The following is a 26,233-nucleotide window of genomic DNA, read 5'->3' on the forward strand; positions in this document are numbered from 1 at the left end:
GTACGCATTTGGTTAGCGAGTCACATGTTCGTCTTCAAAAGATATCGTATGTGGAGTAGATCGATAATTCAGATTTCAACATTTTCACACTTCAAACGATATGATCATATTTATATTTGTACAACTGTTAACACTAGATCAATAAAAAGTTGTAGTAAATGAATGGAATAATAAAGTTTTAATTGGAGATCCATTTGGTATCTTATTCAGTTAAGATTATGCTAATTTACTCTTATCAACACTCTTTCTTAATATTGAGAGAGAATTAATGTGAGAAAGGGCAGGTTGAACGGATCAACCAATGGAAGAATTACATTTGATTTTAGTTTGTGTCACACTTCACAAGTATAAACATATGCATAAAATTTAGATCCATACACTTATTTTTCTCCTGTGACTTTTGGGTTGTTGTGTTTCCACTTTTTAATTGGGTTTTTGAGTTCTATATATATAGGAGTATATACGTACAACTGACGTTCATTTATTTTAGACTAAACTACAAAAATTGTCCCTGGACTATGGGTTTATCTCGCCCATAGTCCCTGGACTTTAAAAATATCGCCAGATAACCCTGGATTAAGGGTTTATTTCAAAATTGATCATTTTGTCTTTTTTCCACCCGAAAATGCCCTTTTGGGGTGCTGGACAATTTGGTCTTTTTACACTTTTAATTTTTTAAATATGATATTATTTCAGTGATGTACTAAATCTGATATTATTTCAAAATTATCATTTTTCTTCCCTTTTTCATCCTCCACTCTATTTCTTTATTTTAATAATAGATTAAATTTTATAAAATTAAATTTAAATTTAGATTTTTAAATATCGATAATTTTTTATTAATTCTTAAATTATTAAATAACGAAATTAATAGTTTTATCAATATTTGATAGTGTCTAATATTTAATCAATAAGGTATGTCGACGCCAACTTAGTATTAATCAATATTTAATAGTTTAAATCATAAATAGATCATATAACACGATTTATTCTAAAATAAATATGCATCTAATGTAAGACTATAATTTTCGTTTATTTATTTGAAAACAATCAAAATCAACTAGAAAATCTAAACAAAAATACTCCTATATAAATACTTCAATTGGGTAAGTATTAGGAAATAATGGATAGCGACACACAGACTTATTATAGCGACACAAAGATGAACTAATTTTGTGGGATGAACAAAAATGACAAAAAAAGACTATAATTTTGGAATGGATGGTGTATAGTAGAATAATAGTAGTCTCAAATTTTTAGTCAACTTCATAATATTTTATCACAAGCAATTATAACAACCGAACGAAGGCTAACTAGAATAGCCCTTATATTTCCATCATGATTAATATTACTTTTATGTACTTCTTCAATTCAGCTGAATATTATATTAAATAATAAAAATTAATAGTGTTAATCAATATTTATAATGTCCATGAATTAATAGTTTTAATTAAAAAAATTTATTGATATTTAAAAATTTAAAATTTAAAATTTATTTTATAAAATTAAATTTAATATTGAAATAAAGAAACAAAATAAAGGATGGCAAAAGGAAAGAAGAATGATAATTTTGAAATAATATCAGATTTAGTACATCACTGAAATAATATCAGATTTAAATACTTAAAAGTGTAAAAAGACCAAATTGCACAGCACCCCAAAAGGACATTTTCAGATGAAAAAAGGCCAAAATGACCAATTTTGAGATAAACTCTTAGTCCAGGGTTGTCTGGCGATATTTTTAAAGTCCATGGACTATGAGCAAGATAAACCCATAATCCAAGGATCATTTTTGTAGTTCACTCTTTATTTTAAAATAATGTTTTGAATTATTAAGTTTTATTAAAGAATATTTTTGTAAGCTTTCTCTCACTGTGAATTTTTTTAAAGGTTACTGTTTTTTTTTATAAAAAACTATTATTTGATAAATAAACATATAGAATATGTAGATTAGGATGTAGTGTAGTCCATTGGAAATGGGAATTACATTTCCCAGAAAAAAAGAGAGAGTAGCGACAAAACCAGGAACCAAATTAAATTGAAGTTGCTTTCCATTGGAGTATAAACAATGACTTTTATATTTGTTCGAAAAGCAAAAAGTATATAAATAATTAATCCTTTCTATTAAAATAAAAAAATTAACCTATGAACACAACTGCAACCATTTTTGCTATAATAAAAGTACAAGAAAATCCGTCTTCTGATCTCAATTTGTTGGAGTTTTTTATTTTAAAGTTGAAGTGTCGTTGTGATCTAATTATATACGTATTTGATGAAGTTCCTTACGGTAGAAACAAAAAATTTGAATGTATTTTTAAATAGTGTAGTTACTCTTAATTAAGAATCGAGCTTGGGTAATTAATAGACATTGCAAAAGATGAGCTGTTGAAGTGAACATACGGTGCATCGTTCCAAATGAGATGCAATCCTAGTTATAATTGTTGGATGAGATGTTACTCCAAAATCAATTTCATTTTCAGGTTTTTGAGTAAAACATATAGGTTCACACTAACGCAAATTCAAATTATTTTTGAAAGTTTGCGAGTAAAACAAATATTTAGAGAATATTCTTTTAAGTTTTAGTTTAATATAATGGTTAGAGTAAAATTACAAATCTCCATTGTCCCTTATTATGTTTCATATATAGAAAGACGAGGAAGTATTATTTAATACTATGATACTTACTTTAAAATAAGATAAAAAGGGCGTTTCTCCATTGATAAAAAATTTCAATTTTAGGAAGTATTATGATTATTCAATAAGAAGGGTTTTCATTTTTTTAAAAAATAAACAATTTGAGGGTTTCAATTTTTGAAATAAAGAATTTGAAAATCTATTGAAGATGGCTCAAATTATTATATACAATAAGAAGGGTTTTCATTTTTTAAAAATAAACAATTTAAAAATAAACAATTTGAGGGTTTCATTTTTTGAAATAAGCAATTTGAAAATCTATTGAAGATGGCTCAAATTATTATCTACAATCCAGAGTAAAAGAACGTGATCTTATTATCTGGCGCTATACTGGAATCATTATTTTTTTTTCTTATTTATAATCATAATTATTTTAACACTTTGACAATTTATAAGTTCTTAGGAGTATCATGTTATTATATCTTTATAAAGCTTCGAAACATTTTAAACTCTTAAAAAATCTTATAAATTTCTAAAGCAAGTGTTGATATCCTATTAATGTCAGTACTTGAAAATGCTAGGCCATAAAAATCTCACAGTACTAGTATTATTTTTTAGGTGTTCATAAAAATAATATTACCATTAAAATATCTGATCGGCTGATTTAAATTTAAAATAATGTGAAAAGACAATGCAAAATAAGAGTGAAACTCTATATGAAGTATTATTTTATTAAATAAATATAAGGAAGAACACATGAGAAGAGAAAACACACCCTAACTTAATTAGCACTCCCTAAGTCCCCAAAAAATATGCACTTTGAGGTCCGCATAAGTTTTAAGAGCATCCTCATCCGTGCTCTTGCCAATGAGTACGGATGTGGGCCCGGACCCACTTTTATTACTTTTTTACTCTCTGCTCTTAGGCAAGAGCACAACACCCACATCCGTGCTCTTCCGCAAGGACAAGCTCAAGGGTCCCATCATTCTATTATTCAATTTAAATAAAAACATTTTCACAAAATTAAAATGTATTAAAAATACCCGGAATAATATTACAAATTACAAAAAAAAATTAAAAATTACATAATTAAAATTCTAAAAATTAAAAATTACATAATTAAAATCCTAAAAATTAAAAATTACATAATTAAACACCTAAAAATAAAAAATACATAATTAAAGGCTAAAATACCCCTGTGGAATACTATTCATCCGGCTCTACCCCCAACGTTCTTTGGAGACCTCGTATCATTGCCACATGCGAGCGAAGTTGCTCGGGGGTTATATTTGACCTATCGGCCAAATTGAGTTGGGCCAAAACCACCCACAACGAGTTGGTGGGGGGTTGAGGTGGCACAAAGGGAGCGGGAGCGGGGGCGGATGGAGTCACGGCGCGACGGCGGTTGGCCGTCGACTTCTTCCTTCCTTGCGGCAGGCGTTGGGAACTACTCGGGCCGGCGTCGGGGCTACCCAAGTTAGCTCCAGCGAACTAGGTGGACACCTCATCGGAGCCGGCGTCGGATAGGGATACCGACCTCGACCGTTTGCCTGAGGAGCTATAGGAGGATGCTACGCCTCCCCTATACTTCGCATGCCCACGCACCTCCTGCCAAACATTGAGGTACTTGAACGGTTTGTAGTGTTGGGATTGGTAGGTCGCCAACGCAACACTGATGATGTCGACCTCGCTTCGGCTGCTCCCCGCCGACCGCTCTTCCTGGAGGTAATACCCCTGTAGCTTTTGGATTTCTTCGTTTGCTCTGTATATGGCATTGCGTACCATACTCTCGTTGCGCTTGATTGTTCCAGCCGTCGGTTTTCATTGTACCGGCGACAGATGCGCCACCAAAAATGGTCCCCGGATTGGTTCGTGCCAATCTCCGGATCTTCGGAGATAGACAAAAATGCTTTGAATAATTGCTCCATCTCCCCCGTAGTGTACGGGGTGCGGACACCACGAGTAGGAAGAGTAGAAGTTTGATAGCCGCCGCTCCCTCCCGCTCTAGGTACGGGTGGTTCGGGTGCCCACCCGTATTGTCCATCGGGGGCATCTTGGTCATCGACCGGGTAAGGCCGGTAGCCACCCGGAGCTTGCGAACTTTGGGTTTGAGGAGGGGCCAAAAATTCCGTTTCCAGACTAGGAAATGGTTGTGAACCGAACCATTCGTGGTTCCAACCGTGGGAGTCGGATGAGTGATCGCCGGAGCCGGACATTTTTTTGTTAAGAGTGAAAGAAAGATTGAGAATTGTAAGAATGAAAATGAGAGAATTTAGATGAGAATTGTGTAGTGTAGTGTGAATTTTTTTTTGTGGAAGTGGGGGTATTTGTAGATGAAAATGTGTATTTTTTGGGGAAAAAATTGAAAAATAAATTAAAAGTGGGTTTGGGAAGTGGGAAAATATTTTTTTTATTTTTAATCGGATTTTTAATTAAAATCTGATTTTCTTTTAAAAAATTTTAATTCCAACGGATTTGTCGTTGGTCAATCAGGAGCCGCCACGTCAGCTGCTCGTTGGCACGGACGTGCTCTTAGCTAAGAGCAGCGCCACGCTAGCGGCAAGAGCGCAACGGTGAGCAGTGTTCCGCCGCGCCATTGGCATGGACGAACGGACGCCGACCTTCTACCGCTGCGGATGCTCTAATGTAAAATTGGTAAAGTAAGAGAGAGATAAAGAGAAAAATAAATAAAGTATTGTTAGTAGATAATGTGTCCCACCTTATTAGAGAATAGAGAGATAAGACTTTCCAAAATTAGAAAGTGATATTCTTGTGGGACAGATTAAAAAATAGTGCATATTCTTGAGGGATGGAGGGAGTAGTACTATATTTGTTTAGTACTACATTATCATATTCAATATGTCCATCTTTTTTAAAGTTCGTTTCACTCAAAATGTTCACTTTCTAAATTTAAAAATATCTCTCTTTCATTTATCTTTATTAAAATATTCAGATGCTCCGTATTTTTTTCCTCTTACTTATTTCACCTAACAACTCATTCTAAAATCTAGTGTAACTCCAAAATACATTAACAAATGATCACCTATATATAAACTAGGTAACAAGCTAAAAATTTATTAACAAAAGAACGGTATCAACGTCATGAATAAATGTACAAATAATTACTCCCTCCGTCCCTAAAAATTTGTCAAACATTTCCTTTTTTGTCCCTCCTTAAAAATTTGTCACCTTTCACTTTTACCATTTTTTGCAGTGGATCTTACATTCCACTAACTCATTCACACTCATATTTTATCATAAAACTAATATATAAAAGTAGGACCCACATGGCACCAACTTTTTCAACCCACTTTCTATTACATTTCTTAAAACCCGTGCCGGGTCAAATGGTGACAAATTATTAGGGACGGAAGGAGTAAAATAAAATGTGATTGAAATAAGCTAATAACTAAAATACTTCTATTTCATTCTCCATCAATTTATTTATGTAGTTTATCACATATGTCTACCGCTTAGGCCATCCGCAACGCTGTCTCTTACCCGTCTCATCTCTTAACTATTTATGGGCTCCATTATACTTTTTACTCCATCTCTTAACTAAGAGACATCACATGCAACCCTCCATCTCTTATCCGTCTCTTAACCATCTCATCCCTTAACTATTCATTCAATTTCATTTTTTATTTTTATTTCCAACAAATTCAATTAATAAAAACACACTTCATTAAATAAAATAAAATTACAACTTAAAATTCTAAAAAAATTAAAAACCTCATTAATAAAATCCTAAAAAAATTAAAAATACATAATTTAAATAAAAAAAATATTTTTATGGTGGATTAATTTGTGGGAATGATTTGATATTTATAGAAGTGATTGGAGGCTTAAAAATTAAAAATTTGCAAAAAACGCCTATAACCTGCTTGTATATTTTTTGGGATTTTTTTTAAAATTTTGATTTTTTCCTGAATTTTTAAAAAAAAAACAAAAAAAAAACATTTTTTCGGATAAAAACGACGAACCGGAGCTCGCCGCGTCGCTAACGCGCGTGGCAAGACGTCTCGTGAGTTGTCCCTCCGGGACGGGATGGAGACGGAAGGCTGCAACGCCGTCTCTTATCCGTCTCGTCTCTACGGGACGAGATAAGAGACGACTAAGGGATGCCTTGTGGATGGCCTTATATTGTTAAGTACTCCCTCCGTTTCTCCATAGTTGAGTCATTTTTCCATTTTTGGAAGTTCTTTCAAAGTTGAGTCATTTCCGTATATAGTAACTTTTTTCTCTCTCTTACTTTAATCTTTCTTACTTTATTATCTCTACTTTATTCACTTTCTACTTTATTCTCTTTACTTTTTTTCCTGTCTTACTTTTTTATCTATTTATTTAACACATTCAATATCTCTTTCTTAAACTCCGTACTGAAAAATTTTGTCTCAAATATGAAGAAACGGAAGGAGTATCTAGTTCCAATTAATGTAAATTTATTTTTGTATTCTTTTCCACGGTTGCTACAAGAGACAATAGCCTAGTTAGGCTAGTGATTTGATTGATGTGACATAATATTTACTTTTGGAATCTATCCAGCGACTAGACGTTTTACATTTCCAGCTTAAAGATTAAATGAATTTTAGTGTGTCAGCATATGTTTGTTTACTTGGCCGCCTATTGTTTGTGAGAATAATTATTGACTGGGCAGTTACTCTCTAACTCGGTTCTGAATTTAGTAGTTAAAGAATAATTTTAAGAAGTACTCCCCCCGTTCCATGTTACTTGACGTGTTTCTTTTCGGCACGTGATTTAAGAAAGTTATGTTTAATGAATTAAATAAAGTAGATGAGAGAATAAAGTAAGACAAAGAAGATAGAGTAAAGTAAAAGAAAGAATAAAGTAAGTGTGATTAGATGTTTTGTTTTTAGCTAAAAAGAGAAATGAGTCAAGTAACTTGGGACAATCCAAAAATGAATACGACTCAAGTAACTTGGGATGGAGGGAGTACTTATGTGCTCCATTCCATCGTTAAACACATTTTATCTTTTGTAGTACTTTATTATTTTTTTTTCTCTTTTGAATTTTATGCATAAAGAAATCAACCACTTGCAACACAAAACAGAGGTATATTAGTTCTATACTAATAAAATATAAATAAATTACAATTAGTAGAATATAAAATCCATTATAACACTGTCTAAAAAGCAATTGAGCTAATTATTCACAAATGGTCACAAATAGCAAATTACAACTATTAATGAGAAACTAAAGGAGTTCATTTTCAAGTAAATATACTATATAGTACTCCATAGTCCATCCGTCCTATAAAAATATCATTTTTTATTTTTAGCAACTTCCTAATTATAGTTATTTTTTTAAAAAAATCCAAACGCTAGTAAATGCGTCTCAATTTTTGTGTCCTTGTTTTTTTAGTAAATTCGAACTTAGCTGATACATTCGTTTTTAGCATGAAAATCAAGGAAGTGAGTCAAGTGACGTTTAATAAATTAAGTACAAAAATAGTAAATTATGAAAAAAAGAATTAAGAGAGAATAAAATATAAACTAAAATAAAAGATATTTTTTATCAAAATAAAGTGTATCACTTATTTTGGGACGTTCCAATTAATAGCATCCATAACTTACTTTATACAAAATGTTGTTCGTACTATATGTCACGAATACAGCCATTTTTGTGATTATGTATACATCGATACAATACAATCGATTCATTAAAATTGTTGTGGATTGTTTTGTTAGATATATTGTTGTATACTTGTATATGAGTTAACCTTTGTTAGAGTTGAAGAAATCAACTCATGTTGATGTAACTCTCACTCTGTAAATGAGATAGCCTCTGTAGTGCACACAGTCAATGTATCGTCCCTGAAAATGAAACAATGTTGCTTATATAAAGTAGAAATACCTCAAAATCATAGATTGCAGCGAACTTGATTTTGAGTCAAGAATTGAGCAACATAATGATCCTCAAAGGCAAGCTACTATATATATAGAAAGTGTGGAGATGATTTTCCGCCATTGTGTTTTCCATCTATAACTTCATATCTTTTATAAGCACAAGTTAAGACATAGTAGAAAATCATAGAATAAGCCACTATTTTGCTCAACAATGGTTACAAAAAAGGTCAGAAGGCAAAATGATTCACATTATCTCCCTCATGATCATGAACCCACTACACCATTACTCAAACTCCTCCACAATTCCACGTTTTATATCATGTAGGACTTAGGAGCATGCCAATCGAAAATAATTCACCAAAATTGTGCAACAATTATTCTTTTTGCTATATGTAGTAATAAAAAAAAGTGCAGCTTTTCTTTTCTATTAGTATTTATAAAAAAAAACTGCTCTCGGCCTACTATCCAAAACTCTCTATTTGTTTTTGATGGAATATCTTTACAACAAGAAGTAGCATAACTTGAATTAAGATTATCAGCAGGTAAATTACATCTCCGGTAGGCCTTGTAATATTGGACTACAAAAATTATAAATGGACAGTTTGAATTCCCAAAACATATGCCTATCAAATGAAGGAAGTGGAATTTAATTTCTAAAGTTTTCACTTTTCACTCTATGATCAGGTGATCATTTTGTATTCAAAATATGTCATTGAGAAAGTGATCAACTAATTTTGATTTTAGTACATGCTTTTTGTTCTGAAAACCCAGTCTCAAACCACAAAATTATGTGCCCAAGAAATGAGAATGTTACTCCCAATAAATTTCGATTTTCTACCAGACTCTTTTGGAGGACAAAGGCCCAACACTAAATAAAACTAAACGCATCAATTGTTGCCGGGAATTAACATAAATTAAATACGTAATACTCCATATACTTACATCATTTCTTATAATATGCACTCCTTTTAAAAGAAAATTGAACAAAAATAAGATTTCAAAAATATTGTGAAAATATAATACTATTCCGATTTGGTTCAGTTATATTAATTTCAAAAAAATAAATAAAAATTCAACCCTAACTAAAAGTCATTGAGTTGGCATTACAGTAATAGTATTACTCCAAATTAATGTGATGATCCATAAAAGTGGGCAATCCCATTTGGTAGAGCTTGGTCCCCACATTATCACAACTAAGAATATGACATTTTACTAACCCCCTACCCTTAATATAGACAAACTTGTGAGATAAGTTCAACCAACCAAAACAATATACTGAATCTGAATTCCTCTTAATGCCCCCATCATTATAATAACACCCAAATAGGACTATCTTAATCGTACAATATTTTAAATTATAGTATTATGTTTGTACATATAATATTTTTTTCATCTAGTAAATACAAAACAAAATATTAGATATTGATCATAATGTCAAAGTGTTAATTTTATTGGAGCATATGCAGCCCCAAAAAAGAAAAGTGGATTTTAATAAAGTAATTGAATAAGGGGCAATTGTGGCCATATCAGCCCATATATGTAAATGCCATTTGCTCAAAGACTTCAAACAACCAAAAGTGGCCCTTTCTCTCTAGTGGGGGGCCATTTATTGGCATTAATCAAAAAAATTATGTGGCTAATGATTCTTTAAGATTTGAAAGGTGGAAAAGAGTGGTGCTAATTTTTACTTAGGTTGAATTAGGATAAGGTTCCATCCATAATATATCAAAAATCGTTATCCTTCTTGGTCTATGAATTTTTAAATTGAGATGTAGTACAATGAAATGATAAAATTCTTGATTAGAGAATCAAATTGATTTAATTATAAAATATATTTATAAAAGAATATATGTGGCAAAGTTTTACCAAGTAAAAAAGCATAACAATAAATAGTAAAAGTAAAATTGGGAACTAAAACGCGTATGGTTAGAAATTTCATGAAAGGAAAGTGACTGTCAAATACTAGTATGACAAGATTTGATTTAGTCAATTACTCCCTTAAATTATAGTATATCCTCAACTTGAGAGAAAGTAACCTCATTATAACAATAATAATTGAATTTAGTATCATTCATAAGCCCTAACAATAAAGTAAAGATAAGCCTAATCACGATCATCATCACTAATTCAAAATCAAACCCCAATAAAATTATCATAGTTCTCTTGTTAAGGGTCTCTCTCTCCTCCCTTCTTAGTCCACCCAAATAATTTTCTTTTAAAAAAAAAAAGAAAAGAAAAAGACAAGTCTCTCTTCCCCAAGCCATCCTCTCCACACAAGGAAAAGGCCGTTAAAAATTAAACGCCGTTTCCCAATTCTCACGTGACTTTGAAACTATACAAAAGTTTATAAAGTGGAAGTCACGTGACCTTTGGGATGGCGCTAGAGCAGTTGAGTTTAGGCACGGTGCCCGTTGACGGCCGTCAGCCCTCCGGTGATGGCGCCGTTGCCGGCGACGAAGGGGGCAAAACGGCCCGGCTCCCACGGTGGACGAGGCAAGAGATCCTGGTGCTGATTCAGGGCAAAAGAGTTGCGGAAAATCGGGTGAGGAGGGGGCGGGCTTCCGGGTCTGCGTTCGGGTCGGGTCAGATAGAGCCGAAGTGGGCGTCGATTTCGTCCTACTGCAAGAGGCACGGGGTGAACCGGGGGCCGGTCCAGTGCCGGAAGAGATGGAGCAATTTGGCAGGGGATTTTAAGAAGATAAAGGAGTGGGAGTCGAAGATAAAGGAGGAGACCGAGTCGTATTGGGTGATGAGGAATGATTTGAGGAGAGAGAGGAAATTGCCTGGATTTTTCGATAGGGAGATTTATGATATTCTTGACGGCGGCGGCGGCGGAGAGGAGGATGTGCTGCGCTTGGCCTTGGCGCCTGGGCCGGTGGCGGAGGCCGCGGACGAGGAGCCGGAGGCGTTGTTTGACAGCGGGCGGAGCACGGCGGCGGACGATGGGCTTTTCTCAGATTTCGAGCAGTCGGGTCAGGAGGAGACGGGTCGGAGCTCCGAACAGAACAGGGAGACTCCGGTTAAGGATATCCCCGCGCCAACGCCGATTTCAGGTAACTGGTGATGCCAAGATTGTCTCTCTTTTTCTCCCATCTTTTGAAGTAGATTATGCTCCTTGATTATTGTGATCGAAACATGTGATGATATATTGTGATAGGATATTTTCAGTTTCGTCTTATGCTTCAGTGTATTGGTGCAAAAAATTCTACTCCTACTTTGCTACTAACGTAGGGCTGAGAAAACCGTAATACCGCTCTTACCATATCGAAATAATATCTAAAATATCGAATTTTCGGTATTATACCGTACCGACAGTTTTAGGTACGGTAAAGGTATGCATTTTGTATATATCGCGTTATACCGCATCATACCGCAATTGCGGTGTATACCGGAAATCACGGTCCGTTATACCGACAAAAGCGGTACGGTAACGATATCTAAATTTTGGTATACCGACTTTTCGGTATACCGCAATTGCGGTATACCGACAAAAGCGGTACGGTAAATGTATGGTTTTTTGTCATACTGCACGGTACGATACGGTATGCGGTATGGCCATTTCGGCGAGGTAAATCGTACCGTTCCAACCCTATACTAATGTATGGAAAGAAACTGTTTTTTTAGGCTGAACTGATGGAATATTTTAAAATAGTTTAGTTGGGATACACTGATACGTGGTGTGTGATTATCGATCCTGCAGAGAATAGACATATAATGTCTGATGATTAAGAGACATATGTGAGAGTGTGCCTATATCTATGGACTTATTTTGCTCCATTTCTATTTTATTTTGGCACCTTTTTTCTACTTTGCTTTTGGGGGAACAGGGATTTACTTGCTCTAGTCTGTATATCAGAATTAGAAGGAGGCGATTGTGTTCCATATTTTATCTAAGAATGTTTTGTGGAGCCATATCTATGTGGATGAGCTCACAGTTATCCTTAAATGAGGATTCTTAAACTAAGCGGCATTAAGAATCAAATATAGATTAATTGTGGAGTTGTTTGTTTATCTGTCAATGCTTGATGGTTAGTATATGTTTTTTTAAGTTGCAGAGAAACAATGTGGATCGTTTCGTCAAGAATCCCCTGGTCGAGGTACTTTCTCCTCGCCTGCACAGTCTTACTGTTTCTTCTTGCATGACAGTAGACTTATTTTGGTCAGATTGACTGTTGGATGAGGCATAGAAGGTTTTCTCAATCGTACAGACCAACTCATTCATATGAATATTTGGTTTTACTTTTAATCTTATTTGGTCATCTTTTTGGATATAATTTGGCTTTATGAAGAAGCAATATCTATTGAAAGTGTGTATGAAGTGGTGAACATATAATATCAACTTGATGGGAGATGTTAAGCATAGTTGATAATCGCTGTGTATGATTTTGCAGGGAGAGATAAGGAGAAAGCAGGTGGTTCGGAAGGAAAGAATGAAGGAGGAAGGAAAAGAAAGCGATATGCAAGTGATGGAGGTGGAGAGAGCGAGGTTCACCACGAGCTGGTTGAAGCTTTGGAGAAAAACGGACGATTGCTGCAGTCGCAGCTAGAAGCTCACAACACTCATCTTGAGTTGGATCGAGAGCAGCGAAACGTCCATGTTAATAGCTTCATAACAGTCCTCAGTAAACTTGCCGATGCACTTGGAAGAATTGCAGACAAATTGTAGCTGCTGCTGCTGCTGCTGCCCATGTACAGATTCCTTTTTCTTCAGCTATACAATTCAACAATTTGCTTCTTCAACTGCCAATCAATAAAACAGCCCTTTTTGTCATTTTATCCTTGTTAGCTTTAGAGCTGAGATTTGCATACTGTTTTATAGGTTTATTTATTGTAATAAATTTTGGGAGTCTCTTCTTCTCTTCTCAGTGTATAATACTACTCCATTTACTAGCTGTTTCCTTGTATGCCATTAAATACTAGTTTTTACTCCCAAGCTGCGCGTTATCTTTCTGCTCAGGAATATGGATGGCAAAAAAATGCAAAAATTGAGGTTATTAATCTTCAATTGAATCTATGAATCAACTAAACTGATTGACATAAATCTTCCTACATTCAAGATAAAATACAGCAGAGAATATTTCAGGAACTCTTGCATACAAATATTGGTTTTAACAATCTTTGATCATCAAATCTGGTAAGAGAGAGGTATATGTTTATATTAGATACTTGTGTGTATGAACCAAAGGCGAACAGCTTCCATTTATGTTTTCAATAATTTCGGTTTACTATTGCTTCATAGTCTTGACTCTCATCTTGTCGTCAAATCTCACAACCACTGGGAATGAGTAGTTAGGTTCGGATTTCAATATGCTCATTCAGCATCTCCTCTTATTTTAGGACATTTTCTCATAAAAATCTTTGGATATATCCCCTGATTATGGCAGAGTATCTGTAACGGCTTTGTATTCAGTGTGATTCTTGATCTTTAGCGGGGCTTTACAAAGTTTGTTACTTTCCAGAATTTTCAGTATGTTGATTGCTTTTAAGTTATAAGTGCTCTAGATTGAAATACTAGTAAGCACTCTGTTATTCTGTTTGATGGCAAATCCTAGTTAACAGTTAATGAAAACATCAGGTTAGTATGTATTGAATGGAAAAAAGTTGATGGATTGATTGATTGAGCACTGAATTATTATTAAAAAAAATGGTCTTTATATTGAATGTGAGATTGATATTGTCTTATTTAAAGGTTTCAATAGTAGTATAGGAGTATATAATTAAGAGAGTTATGGAAAGTGAAATCAGAGTGCAGTCCTAGGCTGGCAAAGAGGTCTCAATACGCGCGGCCAATCAAGACCGTGTTGTTGTTGGATAATGACGAGCTAGCCATGTCCACCCGTTATTGACCTTAGTGATGGCAACTCAGTTTATGAGCAGAGATTGGGCAGCGTTTCATATCATCAAAGTTCATTATGTTGACGGTTGAAAACTAAGTGAAAGAAGTTGTATGACAGAAAATGATTCTAGTGATAAAATGAATGGCCTTGCTGAAAAGTGAGTGTGCTTGATCTCGGAGAGTTTAAGACAGCCATCTTCTTGCGTCAAAGAAGGCAATATTGGTGAATTCTATCAGAACATCACTGTGAGTTCCTTGCCCGTGGCCTGAGCTTATGCCTTATAGTTCATTTGAATCTGTGCAAACATTTTATTTATAGGTTTTGTTGCTTCTAATGAAATTCAATAAATTGATCTACTAAGCTTGTACACTGAATTAGAATCAACAATAATCATTATTGTTCCTACAAAATGTAAGTGTAGTTTGTGGATTGGTTTGATCGTTGTTGAGACAATGATTCGGGTCCTCGGATAAGCATGTCTGCCTATCATTTGCAGCCATTAATGCCTTGCAACTGCTGACGCCGTCTTTACTTCCAGTACTACTCTTGGTGCTCTTCTTCTTCAGTTTTTCTTTTCTTTTTTTTTGGTGGCTGAAGTGGTTGAATCATCACTTAAATTCTTGAATCCAGATATTAGCACTCAATACATGTAAAGGTCTTGCACAAGTTTTGCCTTTTGAGTTATAGCAAAGTATCAAATGCAATTGTATCTTCATTAGTTATTTTACTAAAGAGTGAACTACATAAAAAGTCCATAATATTTCCATTTGTGATACTGCAGGCCCTAACAAAAAAAATATCGCCACAATACTTTAACCTTAAACATAATCACATATCTTGTATTTGTAGCCAATTTTCGGACCAATATACCCAAATGCCTTGAAGGGCATTTCAGTCATATTACCGCAACTTCCAGGCCTACTCTGCACACACCTACACGACTCGCAGACATTAGCCAGACACTTTTGTCAAATCAAAGTTGATCTTTCCCAAGCTGTGTACTTCTCTCTATATTTTAAGGGTTTGAAATTCATTTCTCCTCTCGCACTTCAATTCATCATCCCATTTTCTTTCATCTAATGCGTGCGCTCCCTACCGTCGTATACTTAGTTTTCAATTCATCATGTATAAGATCGCAATTTAGGTAACTTGCACTTTGACCGGTGACCGGTAAGGTGAATTTGGGTCGATTTTGCAGCTGAATTTGGGTGAATTTTGCAGCTGAATTTGGTTGTATTCAATTTAGGGTTTATGTGTGTTAGGCTGTGTCGTGCAATTTTTAGGGATTTCATTTCATAAATAATGGCGTATAAGTTTTTAATATGTTTTGGGTTTTAATTTTCAATTCAGGTGCTTATTGCAATGTCTTCTTCTAGTTCTCAATCGTTCGGGCCAAGTTTCAATTGGGATTGACCTCGTCCACAGATTGTGAACTGTAATCATGATCTTAAGGCTGAGCTAGTGATATCTAGGATGGCTGCTAATCTTGGTCGACGTTACTATCGTTGTCCGATATGGAAGGTATGGTATGGTACAATCATAAAGAAAATGTTTCATTTAACTTTTACGAATACGAAATGTAATGATTTTGAATGAATTATGCAGTAATATGATTGCAGATTCTTTCGCTGGGTTGATGCGGGTCTTTCCCCAAGTCAAGACACTTACTTTCAAAAAACAAGCTCGAACGAGATAAGTTTGAAGAACAACTCCGATGCAAAGAAATTATGGACGGTGTTCTTGAAGATAAATTGCGTATGAAAACTGACGAATGTGAAGAGCTGAAGTTAAAATTGAGCTTGAAAACTGAGGAGTGCATAGGTCTTAAGTTACATATTGATAAAGCCACCAAAATGTCCCGAAATATGAAGATTGTAATTTTGTTGTTATGCGTTGTAATTTTTCTCCTTGTGTAATGTTGACTCTTTCCTTCCTGGGTTGTTCAGTCAATTTAATCATTTTCCTTCCCCATGTTATGTAGTGTTACAATTGCTTGTTCAGTTCAGTCAATAAGTCAATTATATATCACATTTGGTTGACGTTTTAATAAATCACGAATGAAGTGTCATACCTTTTAATAAATCACAAATTAAGTACCATACGTTTTAATAAAATCACGAATGAAGTACACAATACATAAAATCATTGTGTCAGTACAAATGTTCGACTTTTATAATCACAACTAAAGTACTACAGTTTGTGTGGAATAACACACGATGTACAAGGTTAAAATATGATACCCAGACTAGTTCAAAATAGCTGAATATAACACGCAGAGCATAGACTAGTTCAACATACACAATACCCCATTTATATAGCTAACAGACGCTGTTAACAACAGCCCGTCAAAACCCATCAAAATATTATCTGAGTATTCATACATACACAAACCATAATAGCATAATGTTTGACAAAAACAAAAACCAACACCATTGTTTACACTTATACATCACCCAATCTTCCCAATCTCTTCCCAATCTTCATCCACACGATTACTCAATCCTGATCCCCTCGACGGCCACAGCGCTGCGAATGAGCCCTAATCCGACGTGTGTGGTGGGAAATGAGAGAGCGATATGCACAGATTGGATCAAGTTATATGGAAGATAACCGTCTGGGTGGATCAGTTAGTAAATGTCGTTGCCACTAGATCAAGGCGTTCTCTCTCGCTTCACCGAAATATATTTATAACTCCCAGACGTGCACTACTTTAACAATAAAGCGGCAAGTACGGGGTCGATCCCACAGAGAAGCCGGTGCGTTGAGTGTGTGAATAGTGAATAGGGGTCGGTTGCTGCCACGCTTTAAATTGGGAGTTTTAACTATTGGATTAAGCTAGGCGGAATGTAAACTAACTACTGGATCAAGTAACTCATCATGCTGGAAAACAACTGACGGATCAAGTAAGCGATAATCTCAAATAAAGACCTCACTACCTAAACATGCTTCGGAACTACAAATCACTTTGTCATTCAACATAGTTAAACACATGATCGAAATTTTTAAAGTTGAAGCTAAATCGAAACAGTAGACAAGATGCCGAAAATAAAATAACTACGGTTTTTATACTCAGAACTCAGAACAGTACTGTGAACATGCGGAATACAAAAAAGATCGATTATTTAACTACGGAACAACAAAGAATTAAACTTAAACAACCAAAACTGGAAAGTAGGAAAGCGAATAAAGCCGAGAAGCTCTCAGTCGGAACTCGAGACAACGCCGAACAAATATTGATTTCTCTGTTGTGCTCCCTTCGGTCGCTCTCTTCTAACTAACCATTGCTATTATCTAACTAAGCTATCTTTGGAACTGGGGAAAACTTGGAACTGGAAACTAAACTAAAAATAAAAGCTAAACTAGAAGCGGGAGGAAGGGTCTTTTTAATGGCGTTGCATCCTCTATTTATAAGCTCCTCACAGCAATCTCTAGCTAGGATAACAACTTTTGCAACGAATATTGGTCCTTGCTGGGATTGAGCGCCTCATCGATTGATACGTACCCTACTTCTAGAATGCAGCGGTTCTTCAATAACGGAATGGGGATTCGGCTTCATCCTTGCGTCTTACGCATCAACACGTGCCCCCTTCTAGAATGCAGTGGTCCCCCGTCTAACTGCTTGATCACTGCCTAGATCAACCCACCCGATTTTTGGCCTTTTCACATTCTGCGACAGCCTGATCAGTTTGGCCTTGTTGCCCTTGGTCAAGCAGCATTCATGCACAATTAACACTCGCTTTGTGCGATAAACTGATCAAGTAGTCTACATTTTACCCCTAAACCGATTGATCCACAACAAACAACAAAGCGTTCAAATTGACGTCCAACGGGTAGGAATGAAATACATATATTGATACTAACTACTACCTCTTGGTTTTGCTGCTTGTTGGAGGCCTCGTCCGTAGTCCGCCGTGTGCTAGGCCGCCCGCGTCCCCGTCCCCGAGGAGCTGGATTGGTCTGTAACATACAAACATTAAAATTAAAATAGACACCCAAGAGGTAGGGAATTCATATATTGGTAATGAATAGTACCTCTTGTTTTGACGCGCGTTGGATGACTCTGCCCTGTTACCGGTATCCGACATAGGTGGGTCACTAGCCTGTGACGAACTCTGACCAATTTCAGTACGGACATCTACACGGGGATCATTGGTGCATGTTCTTCTGTTATGACCCTTTTGTCCGCACCATCTACATCTCAGTACAAAGGTTCGCCTTAGTGACTCAGCTCAATTCCCATGATGGTGAACATGGGGCTCTTCGCGCCTAAGTTTCTTCGGCCGTCCATGCTGTCACTTTGTCTTTGGGGACGCCATTTCAAATCCAACTTCAGAAGTCTTAGGCCAATTATCCATCCCATTGATTGGGCAGAGGACATTCTCGTACAGAATAGACATTGTGGACCTTAAATAATAACGAGAGATGTAGTCCGATACATCATGCCCATTCTTGTTGATTGTAGCGATAGCATGAGTGCAAGGGATCCCAGTCAGCTGCCATGATCTGCTCGAGCATGTAAATTCACGCATGTTCACTACATACTGGGCAGACGGTCCCGACACTTGGTACGAATCCTCTCCGTTCCATGTTGATCTCCTTGAAGAAGCCCTCACGTACAACTTGTCCACAATCTCTTTGATAACGGGTAGGAGTGTGTGGTCGTAGGTCTTGATCGAGTGGCCTCTAATCTGAATCTTCTCCATCTGACTCGTCTGAATCTCCTCTGACATGGTGATAATGGTCAACTCTCGAGCAATTGCTATCTTCAAATTGATGGTCTCGGAGATATTGTTGAGGATAATATCACAACAGACATGTGAGGAGAAATATGTCTTCACCCTTTTTTTTGGAGCAACACCGAGTAGGTATTGATGTGCTTGGGGATATATAATCCGCAATGCATCCATCCACTCCACATGTTGCTCGTGGGTTGTACTCGAGGCAAGCTCCCACAACATTTCTTTAAAATTCTCCCAAATGAATCTCTTCTTGAAGTTGTTGTATATGTGTTGAACACAGAAGCGATGTTCGCTCTGTGGGAAATCCTCAACAATGGCTTTTGCAAGACCCTACAAATGAAACACAACACAACACCCATTAGCACATCAGTAACAAGAAGTCGAGAAACAACTATAACTTGTAAAATATCTCTAATCACAATCGAAGTATTAATGTATAGGTCAAATCACAAACAAAGTATAATTATTTCAAAAATCACATTTGAAGTATACACGTTATACTGAAATCACAAATCACATACCTTTTGTTGATCAGACATGACGTATCTAGGGGCATTGTCTTGCAACCAAAGGTCCTCGGCTAGGTAGGATAGAAACCATTTCCATTGAGCGTAGCTCTCTGCCTCAGTCACCGGCCACGCAATAGGCCACCAACCATTGTTGGGATCAATTCCAATGGCCGTCATCAGTTGGCCCCTATACATACCCCACAGAAAACAAGCATCTAGGAAGATAATTGGACGGCAAAAACGCATCCAACCCTTTTTCAAAGGCCCCAAGCAACAATAAGACCTCAAGAATCTCGGGCCTGTAGTGTCAGGATCCCTGAAATTCTCATAGTGTATGTGCACACTTGAATCAGGGTGTGTCCGTTCCAATTCAGCTTTGTAGTAGAACAACCTCCGGTATTGGAGTCCCGCCTTCCCGAAGATGCCTTCTAATGCGCTGTCTCTGGCTCGATATGCCTTCATCCTACCAACTTTCAGCTCGAACTCCTCATCCACACACTGTCGAATAGCTGCCAATGGAATGTGAGGATTGACTTTGATTTTCTCCATGTAACGCTCAGCCAGCCACTTGGCCGTGAGCCATTTCTGATCAAACACTTGCGAGCAAGTGTGAGCATGATCCCTCTACATATTCACCACCACATAATCGGTATTGTTGTGGGTTTCGATCTTTTTTGCATACGCATATACCAATCGCATGCCTTGCCTTTACAGATGGCACGAAGTCTCTTTCCATCATTTTTGTTCACATGCACACGTCGTCTCGTCATTATCGCGTACTGTCGCATGACCTTGTAAAAGAAATCTCGATCCTTAAAAATATCATCCAGCTTCCAAACTGAAAGGTCATTGGTCAACTTGAACGGAGTGTACTTGATACCCATTCTACGCAACCCCTCCAAATCCTCTAGATCTTGTAGATCTTGTAGCTCATCCACTGTTTCTTGCTCGTATAGTGGGTTTGTATCCGTAGAGTTCATATTTTCCACAACAGGGGAATATTTTTGCCTTTTCTTGGACCCTCCGCTGCCTTCACCAGTCTGCTGTCCAGACCCATGTGGTTTGGTCTCCGACTCCGCACTCCACTATTGTCCCGCTTCCTGTTCCGGTTGTTGTTGCCGACATAACGACTGGTAGTATGAGGTAAACAATTGTTCGTCTCGACACATGTTGGCCAACGAGATAAAATGGCCGACCTCATCATCATCATCATCTTCAGTCGTATATCCCTCATTATGAAGATGATATCCGTCGGGAACATACTCGAAAAAAGGACAATAAACATCATCTTGGACAACTTGTTAGGGTACTTCCCCTACAACTGGTACGGGTTCTTCAGACGCTGCTTCAGTTGGAGCTGACTCTTGCACATGGGTGTCAGCTTCGGACATGAACAATTCATGGGTAATGTCCTCAACGATCGGAAAGAATTCATTGTCTACCCGTATGTCCAACTGTGGTTGACACCCATCGTCCACGACCGGTTGGAACACGTCTTCATCTACAAATGCTCCTGCCCTGTCCGAATCTGGTTGGTGAACTACAGATTCAGATTCAGTTGCAGGTTCATCAACATGGACACTTGGACCAATCGGATTGGAATGGTCAACACATGAAGGTCTAGGTACATCCTACAATACACAAATGTACACAAAATCACAAATGAGGTACTAAATCAATTATGTAAATCACAACTCATTACCTCTGGTACGTGTGTATGAGAGTCTCCTCCTCCAACTTCTCCTACTTCTCCAACATATCCTCCTCCAACTTCTGTTATAGATTCAACTTGTGGTACTGGTACTTCTCCAACTTCTTGTACTGGTTCTGGTTCTGGTTCTGGTACTGGTACTAGTACTGCTTCCCTAACTTCCGGCATAACTCCAACCTCAGAAACCTCACACAATGCAGCTTCGGATATAACTGCTAGTATTGCATCTCCAACTTCTGTTGTAGCTTCAACCTCAGAGACCGGGGCTTCGGATGGTACTGATTCGGATGATACCGCTTCAAATGCTTTCTCCAAATTTTGGCGAGCTACCTCCTCGTCCCTCTTCCACTGAGCACGAGCATCTTCTAAACTCTTTGTAATATATTGCTCGAACTCAACATCCCTATCATACCAGCCAATCATCAAAGGCTTACTCCAGTGCCCTTGCAACTGATCCCCCTGCCTCCTCTTCGTTCTGGGTGTGTGCTTTGCCACATTTGGCTCGGTTTCTTCAATCTCTTCAATAATGACTCCTGGGGGTTTCGACGCCCTAAATCTGAGAAGCTCTTGCACTTCCTCTTTCATCTTTTTCAGTATAGCGGCAGCCCGGGTTATCTCCACAACGTAAATGTGAACTAGCTTTGTCGTAGTAGCCGCCACTTTGAGGAAATCCTTTAGATGTGTATCCTCAACAATGGGCATCAAAGGACCGCCTATTAAAACCCCCTCGCAATCATGATTGTACTTTGGATCACAATAATAGAACTCACATATCATCTTCCTATCATACTTCAACTTTAACACCATACTCGAGAGGTCTATGAGCTCGAATTGGTTTATGTTACAGAAATCGAAGAATGTCAAATACCCACCAACATACTTTTTCTTATCTTTGGTAAAGAAGAATGAACCTCCATGATGGAAAGCAACTGAAAACTTTCCAGATTCTTCCCCTGTTATGGAAAAAAAATCGGACAATCAAAAATCAAACCAAAACATCCAAAAAAATTTCAAAAAAAATCAATTTCCGGAGCCCTAAATCACAAACTGAGGATTAAAAATCAATTTCTATCACTGAAAGCCCAATGTACGGATGGAACTAAAAACATAACTTACTATATTCATCTTCGGGGATGAAATAATCCAGGCGAGGATCTCGGAAATCCCAGGTTTCTTCATCCACATCGATGACCTCCGGTGCATGTCTCGGTGGTCGCCGTGGTGGTGGCGATGGCGGCAGTGTAGCTTCCTTTTTACGACGAGACGAATTTCGTGATGACGATGCGCCTGAGGATCCAGCGCGCTTCCGTTTTGGCGTCATTCATGCAAGAGAGATTTTTACAGAGGGGGCAGAGAGAATGAAGAGTGAAAATAAAGTTTGTGAAATTTTTGAAATTTGATAAATAACAAATGGAGTATTGTATATGTGGCGTGTATATGTGGTGTATATTGTAGCATACAAACCGACGCCTGACGGCTAACGCACAGACGTCAAATCTCGACAGGTGAACAGTAATTAGCAGTACAGCATGCAGGCCGCCACTACAGATTTCCATTTGATATGACCATAATGCCCTTTTAGGGCTGAAGGGTCTTTTAGTCAGGAAAAATATGATATGTGATTATTTTAATGTTAGAGTCTTCTGACGATATTTTTTTTGTTAGGGACCTGCAATGTCACAACTGGAAACGTTAGAGATTTTTTATGTAGTTCACTCTTTACTAAAATAACTCAAAAGTCCAAATAAATTAAACATATAGGGCTATAGGGTTGTTATCAATTGAGATTTTTTAGTCTAATTGAGAATTAAAATACATTATCAGCCACTCATTTTTATTAAATGAGTTGTCTAGAATTTGCCACATAAAAAATATTTTTAGATTAATTAATTATGAAAAGGCGGAATTGTAATTATGAAAGGAGCAGATCCTTCTGCCGCCGCAGCTCCAGAACCTTCCGGTGAGAGTTCCGAGTGCTGAGTCAGCACGAACGTAGGGCTCGCCGCCGGCCTGTACTCCGGCACCAGCCTCCCCGATTTGTATCTCACGCCGCAGGCGTTGCACAGCGTCTTCGGCCCCATCGGCCACGTCCTCTACTGCGGCGTCTTCGCCGACGCGCAGTGCGTGCACCTACGAGCCACCTCCGCACTCTCCCCCGCAACCGCCTGATTCGCCGCCCGCGATCGCTTGCTCCGACCGCGGCCGTGGAAGTCGACGGATGCGGTCGCGATCTCACTCGCCGGAAAATCAGTGAAGGAATCGTCCATGTATGTCGACAGCCACTCCAGCTCCGCCGCCGTCGAGGGTGATTTATGGCCTCCTCTCCATCCGCAACCGGCTGTAGGGCGGCTGCCGGCGGAGATCAGCGGCGGATGGGCGGTGGAAGGAGTGAAATGGGATGCTGGTAATTTGCAGTTGAAGACTGAAGAGTTTAAAATGTTGGATTTGTCTCTCAAACTCTAATTACTTTCAGTTTCCAGTAACAATGTAAGATCTTCAATTCTCTTAATTCCATCGCTGAATTTTATGAGACCCAATTTGAATTTCTCCCTCACGATCAACAACATTTTCTTACATTGTCAAATTGATAATTTTATAGTTCATGGAATTGGAAGTTTTAGGGTTTGTATTACAATTGTGTTAGATGTGAGCTGGATTGGGGAATCAAGCTTAATCATAATGCACTCTGGGTGTTTGGTGATATTCCTTAGTTAGGAATTAGTTGTTGAGAGTTAGATTTAAGATTTAACTATCTCCCTTTTTTTTAATGTCAACTACGCACATATAATGTCAACTACATATACAATTCATGTCAACTACACATATAATGTCAACTATGTGTACAATTCATGTCAACTACATATACAATTCATGTCAACTATACACGTATAATGTCAACTATGTGTACAATCCATGTCAATTACATATATAATACATGTCAACTACATACATATAACGTCAACTACATATATCTACATATATTATATGTAAAACGTTGTTGTTGACATGAATAATATAGGTCGTTGACATGAAAATATTTGTTGTTGACATTAATTATTTGTAAAATGTTGTTGTTGACATAATAGTTGACATAAATAACGTTTGTTGTTGACATCGTAGTTGATATAATGTCTCTGTAGTTGACATCGCGCAAAAATGACAATTATGCCCCCTAGTTAACATAATGTCTCCGTAGTTGACATCGCACGAAAATTGTGAATGAGTTGCTGAAAATGCATCTTAATTCTCAATTAAGCCCAAAAATCTCAACCTAATAGGACCCTAGGGCTGTATGATTATGTAAAACCCTCCTTTGGTGCTTCACCATGATTTCCATTCCAATTTCTAATATATACTATGGATCTTTTTGTAGCTGGTAAAAATTATGCTTATTTAAGGCATAAATGTGAAATATAAAGTCACACTCATACCATGTACAAAAACTAGCATAATACTACGAATACATGAGATCATGGCATGTAGATGTAGTAATGAATAATCTATAAAAACTAGGGAAAATATAATCATAGTTAGATTACAAAATTCTGAGAAAAAGGATAAATGAAAAGGGAATTCGAAAAGCATGGAACTGTCTGGGCATCGGTGGCCTTAGTTGTCAAGTGTCCTCATCTGCTTCTCCTTTAACTTTTTCTTTGTATTTTCCTTTTCTCTTATATATTTTTAATTTCAGAATTTCATCTTTTTCTGTACCTCCACAAATATTTAATGAAATGAGACCCCTCTTTAAGTGCCCTCCCCCACCTCACCTTGCAAGTCGTTTCTTTTTCTGTCGCATTTTTAATTTTTTAATTTTATTTACTTCCTTTTCATGATTGTTTTTCTTCGTGTTTCTCGGTTGGCAATAGATGCATCTCACGTGGTAGATTGTTCCTTGTTTTGCTAGGTCATCATCATTTCGCCCTCAATAAAATATTGGATCATGTTTTCGTATGGAATTGGTAATGACGTTATTAACCTTGAGAGAACGAAAATACAAGCACATATTCAAGGCCGAATGCCGTTGTATACGTATATAATGAATAACGACTTTGTGTCATTGCTTTTTGGGAAATTTATTGTATTTTTATTTTTCATAGGAGACCTTTTGAAATTTAACTTGTCCCTTTTGGTGCAAGTATTATGTGGAAAGAAAAATGAAAATGGCACAGTACTATTCGCGTTAAGTCCTTGAAAATATGATGGGACTTTGCATGCTACGTTTTATTGCAATCAACTCATCAAGTCCATTTTTGTCTCACGTGAAGAGGTTTAAAATTATTCTGTCATCTCATAAAAATTATGTGCACTCTCATCTCATAAAAATATAGGCATTTTCATTTATAAAAACCTATCCCAAGTCAATAGCCTAACACCAATTTATTTATAATGTATATGGTCCACCATTACAATCCATTAAACATTAATAATAATGCGGATCCTACTATTCACTAACAATATTTTAACTATCTCTTACTAATTGTATGATAATTTCTATGTCATTTCAAATGTCCATATTTTTATGTCATATAGGAGGAAGTAATATGTTGCATTATCATCAAATGACAATATTGCATGTATAAATAAATTACTACTAGTGATTTAAAATATGAGAACAATAGATATATGAAAAAAAAGCAGAACAGAAATTGCAAGAAGTCAAAAAGTAAACAAAGCTAGGCCATAGTTGCTGCCTAAAAGCACCATTCTTTTCACTTTTCATTTGATAGGAGTATGAGAATTCTTGCTTCGTTACTACTAGTAGTAGAAGTATTCTTTTAACAAAAATTACAACAATACTATTATGATAATAATGTAAAAAGTGATAACGCCACCTCCTCCAATCTATTTGACAAAATATCACAAAATGGAGTAATTATAAAGCTAGCTAGATATGTTTCCTCAGCATTCAGTAGTTGTCCACTATAATCCAATTAAC

General features: G+C 36.7%; 3 protein-coding genes across 5 annotated transcripts in view; 2 read left to right on the forward strand and 1 right to left on the reverse strand.

Moving 5' to 3' along the window:
• Positions 1 to 26,233, forward strand: part of LOC121798419 (DEAD-box ATP-dependent RNA helicase 21-like) — a 794,448-nt gene that overhangs the window by 150,546 nt on the left and 617,669 nt on the right. The gene's annotated exons all lie outside the window — the stretch shown is intronic.
• On the forward strand, positions 10,506 to 13,393 carry LOC121798439 (trihelix transcription factor ASR3-like). Of its 3 annotated transcripts, none has more exons than XM_042197444.1 (3): positions 10,506 to 11,554; positions 12,557 to 12,598; positions 12,893 to 13,393. In XM_042197444.1, the coding sequence occupies exons 1-3, from the start codon at positions 10,876 to 10,878 to the stop codon at positions 13,165 to 13,167; spliced, it is 996 nt and encodes a 331-aa protein (XP_042053378.1). In that variant the 5' UTR covers positions 10,506 to 10,875; the 3' UTR covers positions 13,168 to 13,393. The 3 variants fall into 3 exon arrangements, with proteins under 3 accessions (XP_042053378.1, XP_042053377.1, XP_042053379.1); XM_042197443.1 differs by having other exon boundaries at positions 10,509 to 11,554; positions 12,551 to 12,598; XM_042197445.1 differs by lacking the exon at positions 12,557 to 12,598 and having other exon boundaries at positions 10,510 to 11,554.
• On the reverse strand, positions 23,391 to 23,864 carry LOC121800616 (GATA transcription factor 4-like). The gene is made up of 2 exons (XM_042200146.1): positions 23,765 to 23,864; positions 23,391 to 23,719 (listed from the first exon to the last, which is right to left on the reverse strand). The coding sequence occupies exons 1-2, from the start codon at positions 23,862 to 23,864 to the stop codon at positions 23,391 to 23,393; spliced, it is 429 nt and encodes a 142-aa protein (XP_042056080.1).

The sequence above is a fragment of the Salvia splendens genome, chromosome 4, assembly GCF_004379255.2.
Source record: "Salvia splendens isolate huo1 chromosome 4, SspV2, whole genome shotgun sequence".
Classification (NCBI taxonomy): Eukaryota; Viridiplantae; Streptophyta; class Magnoliopsida; order Lamiales; family Lamiaceae; genus Salvia; species Salvia splendens.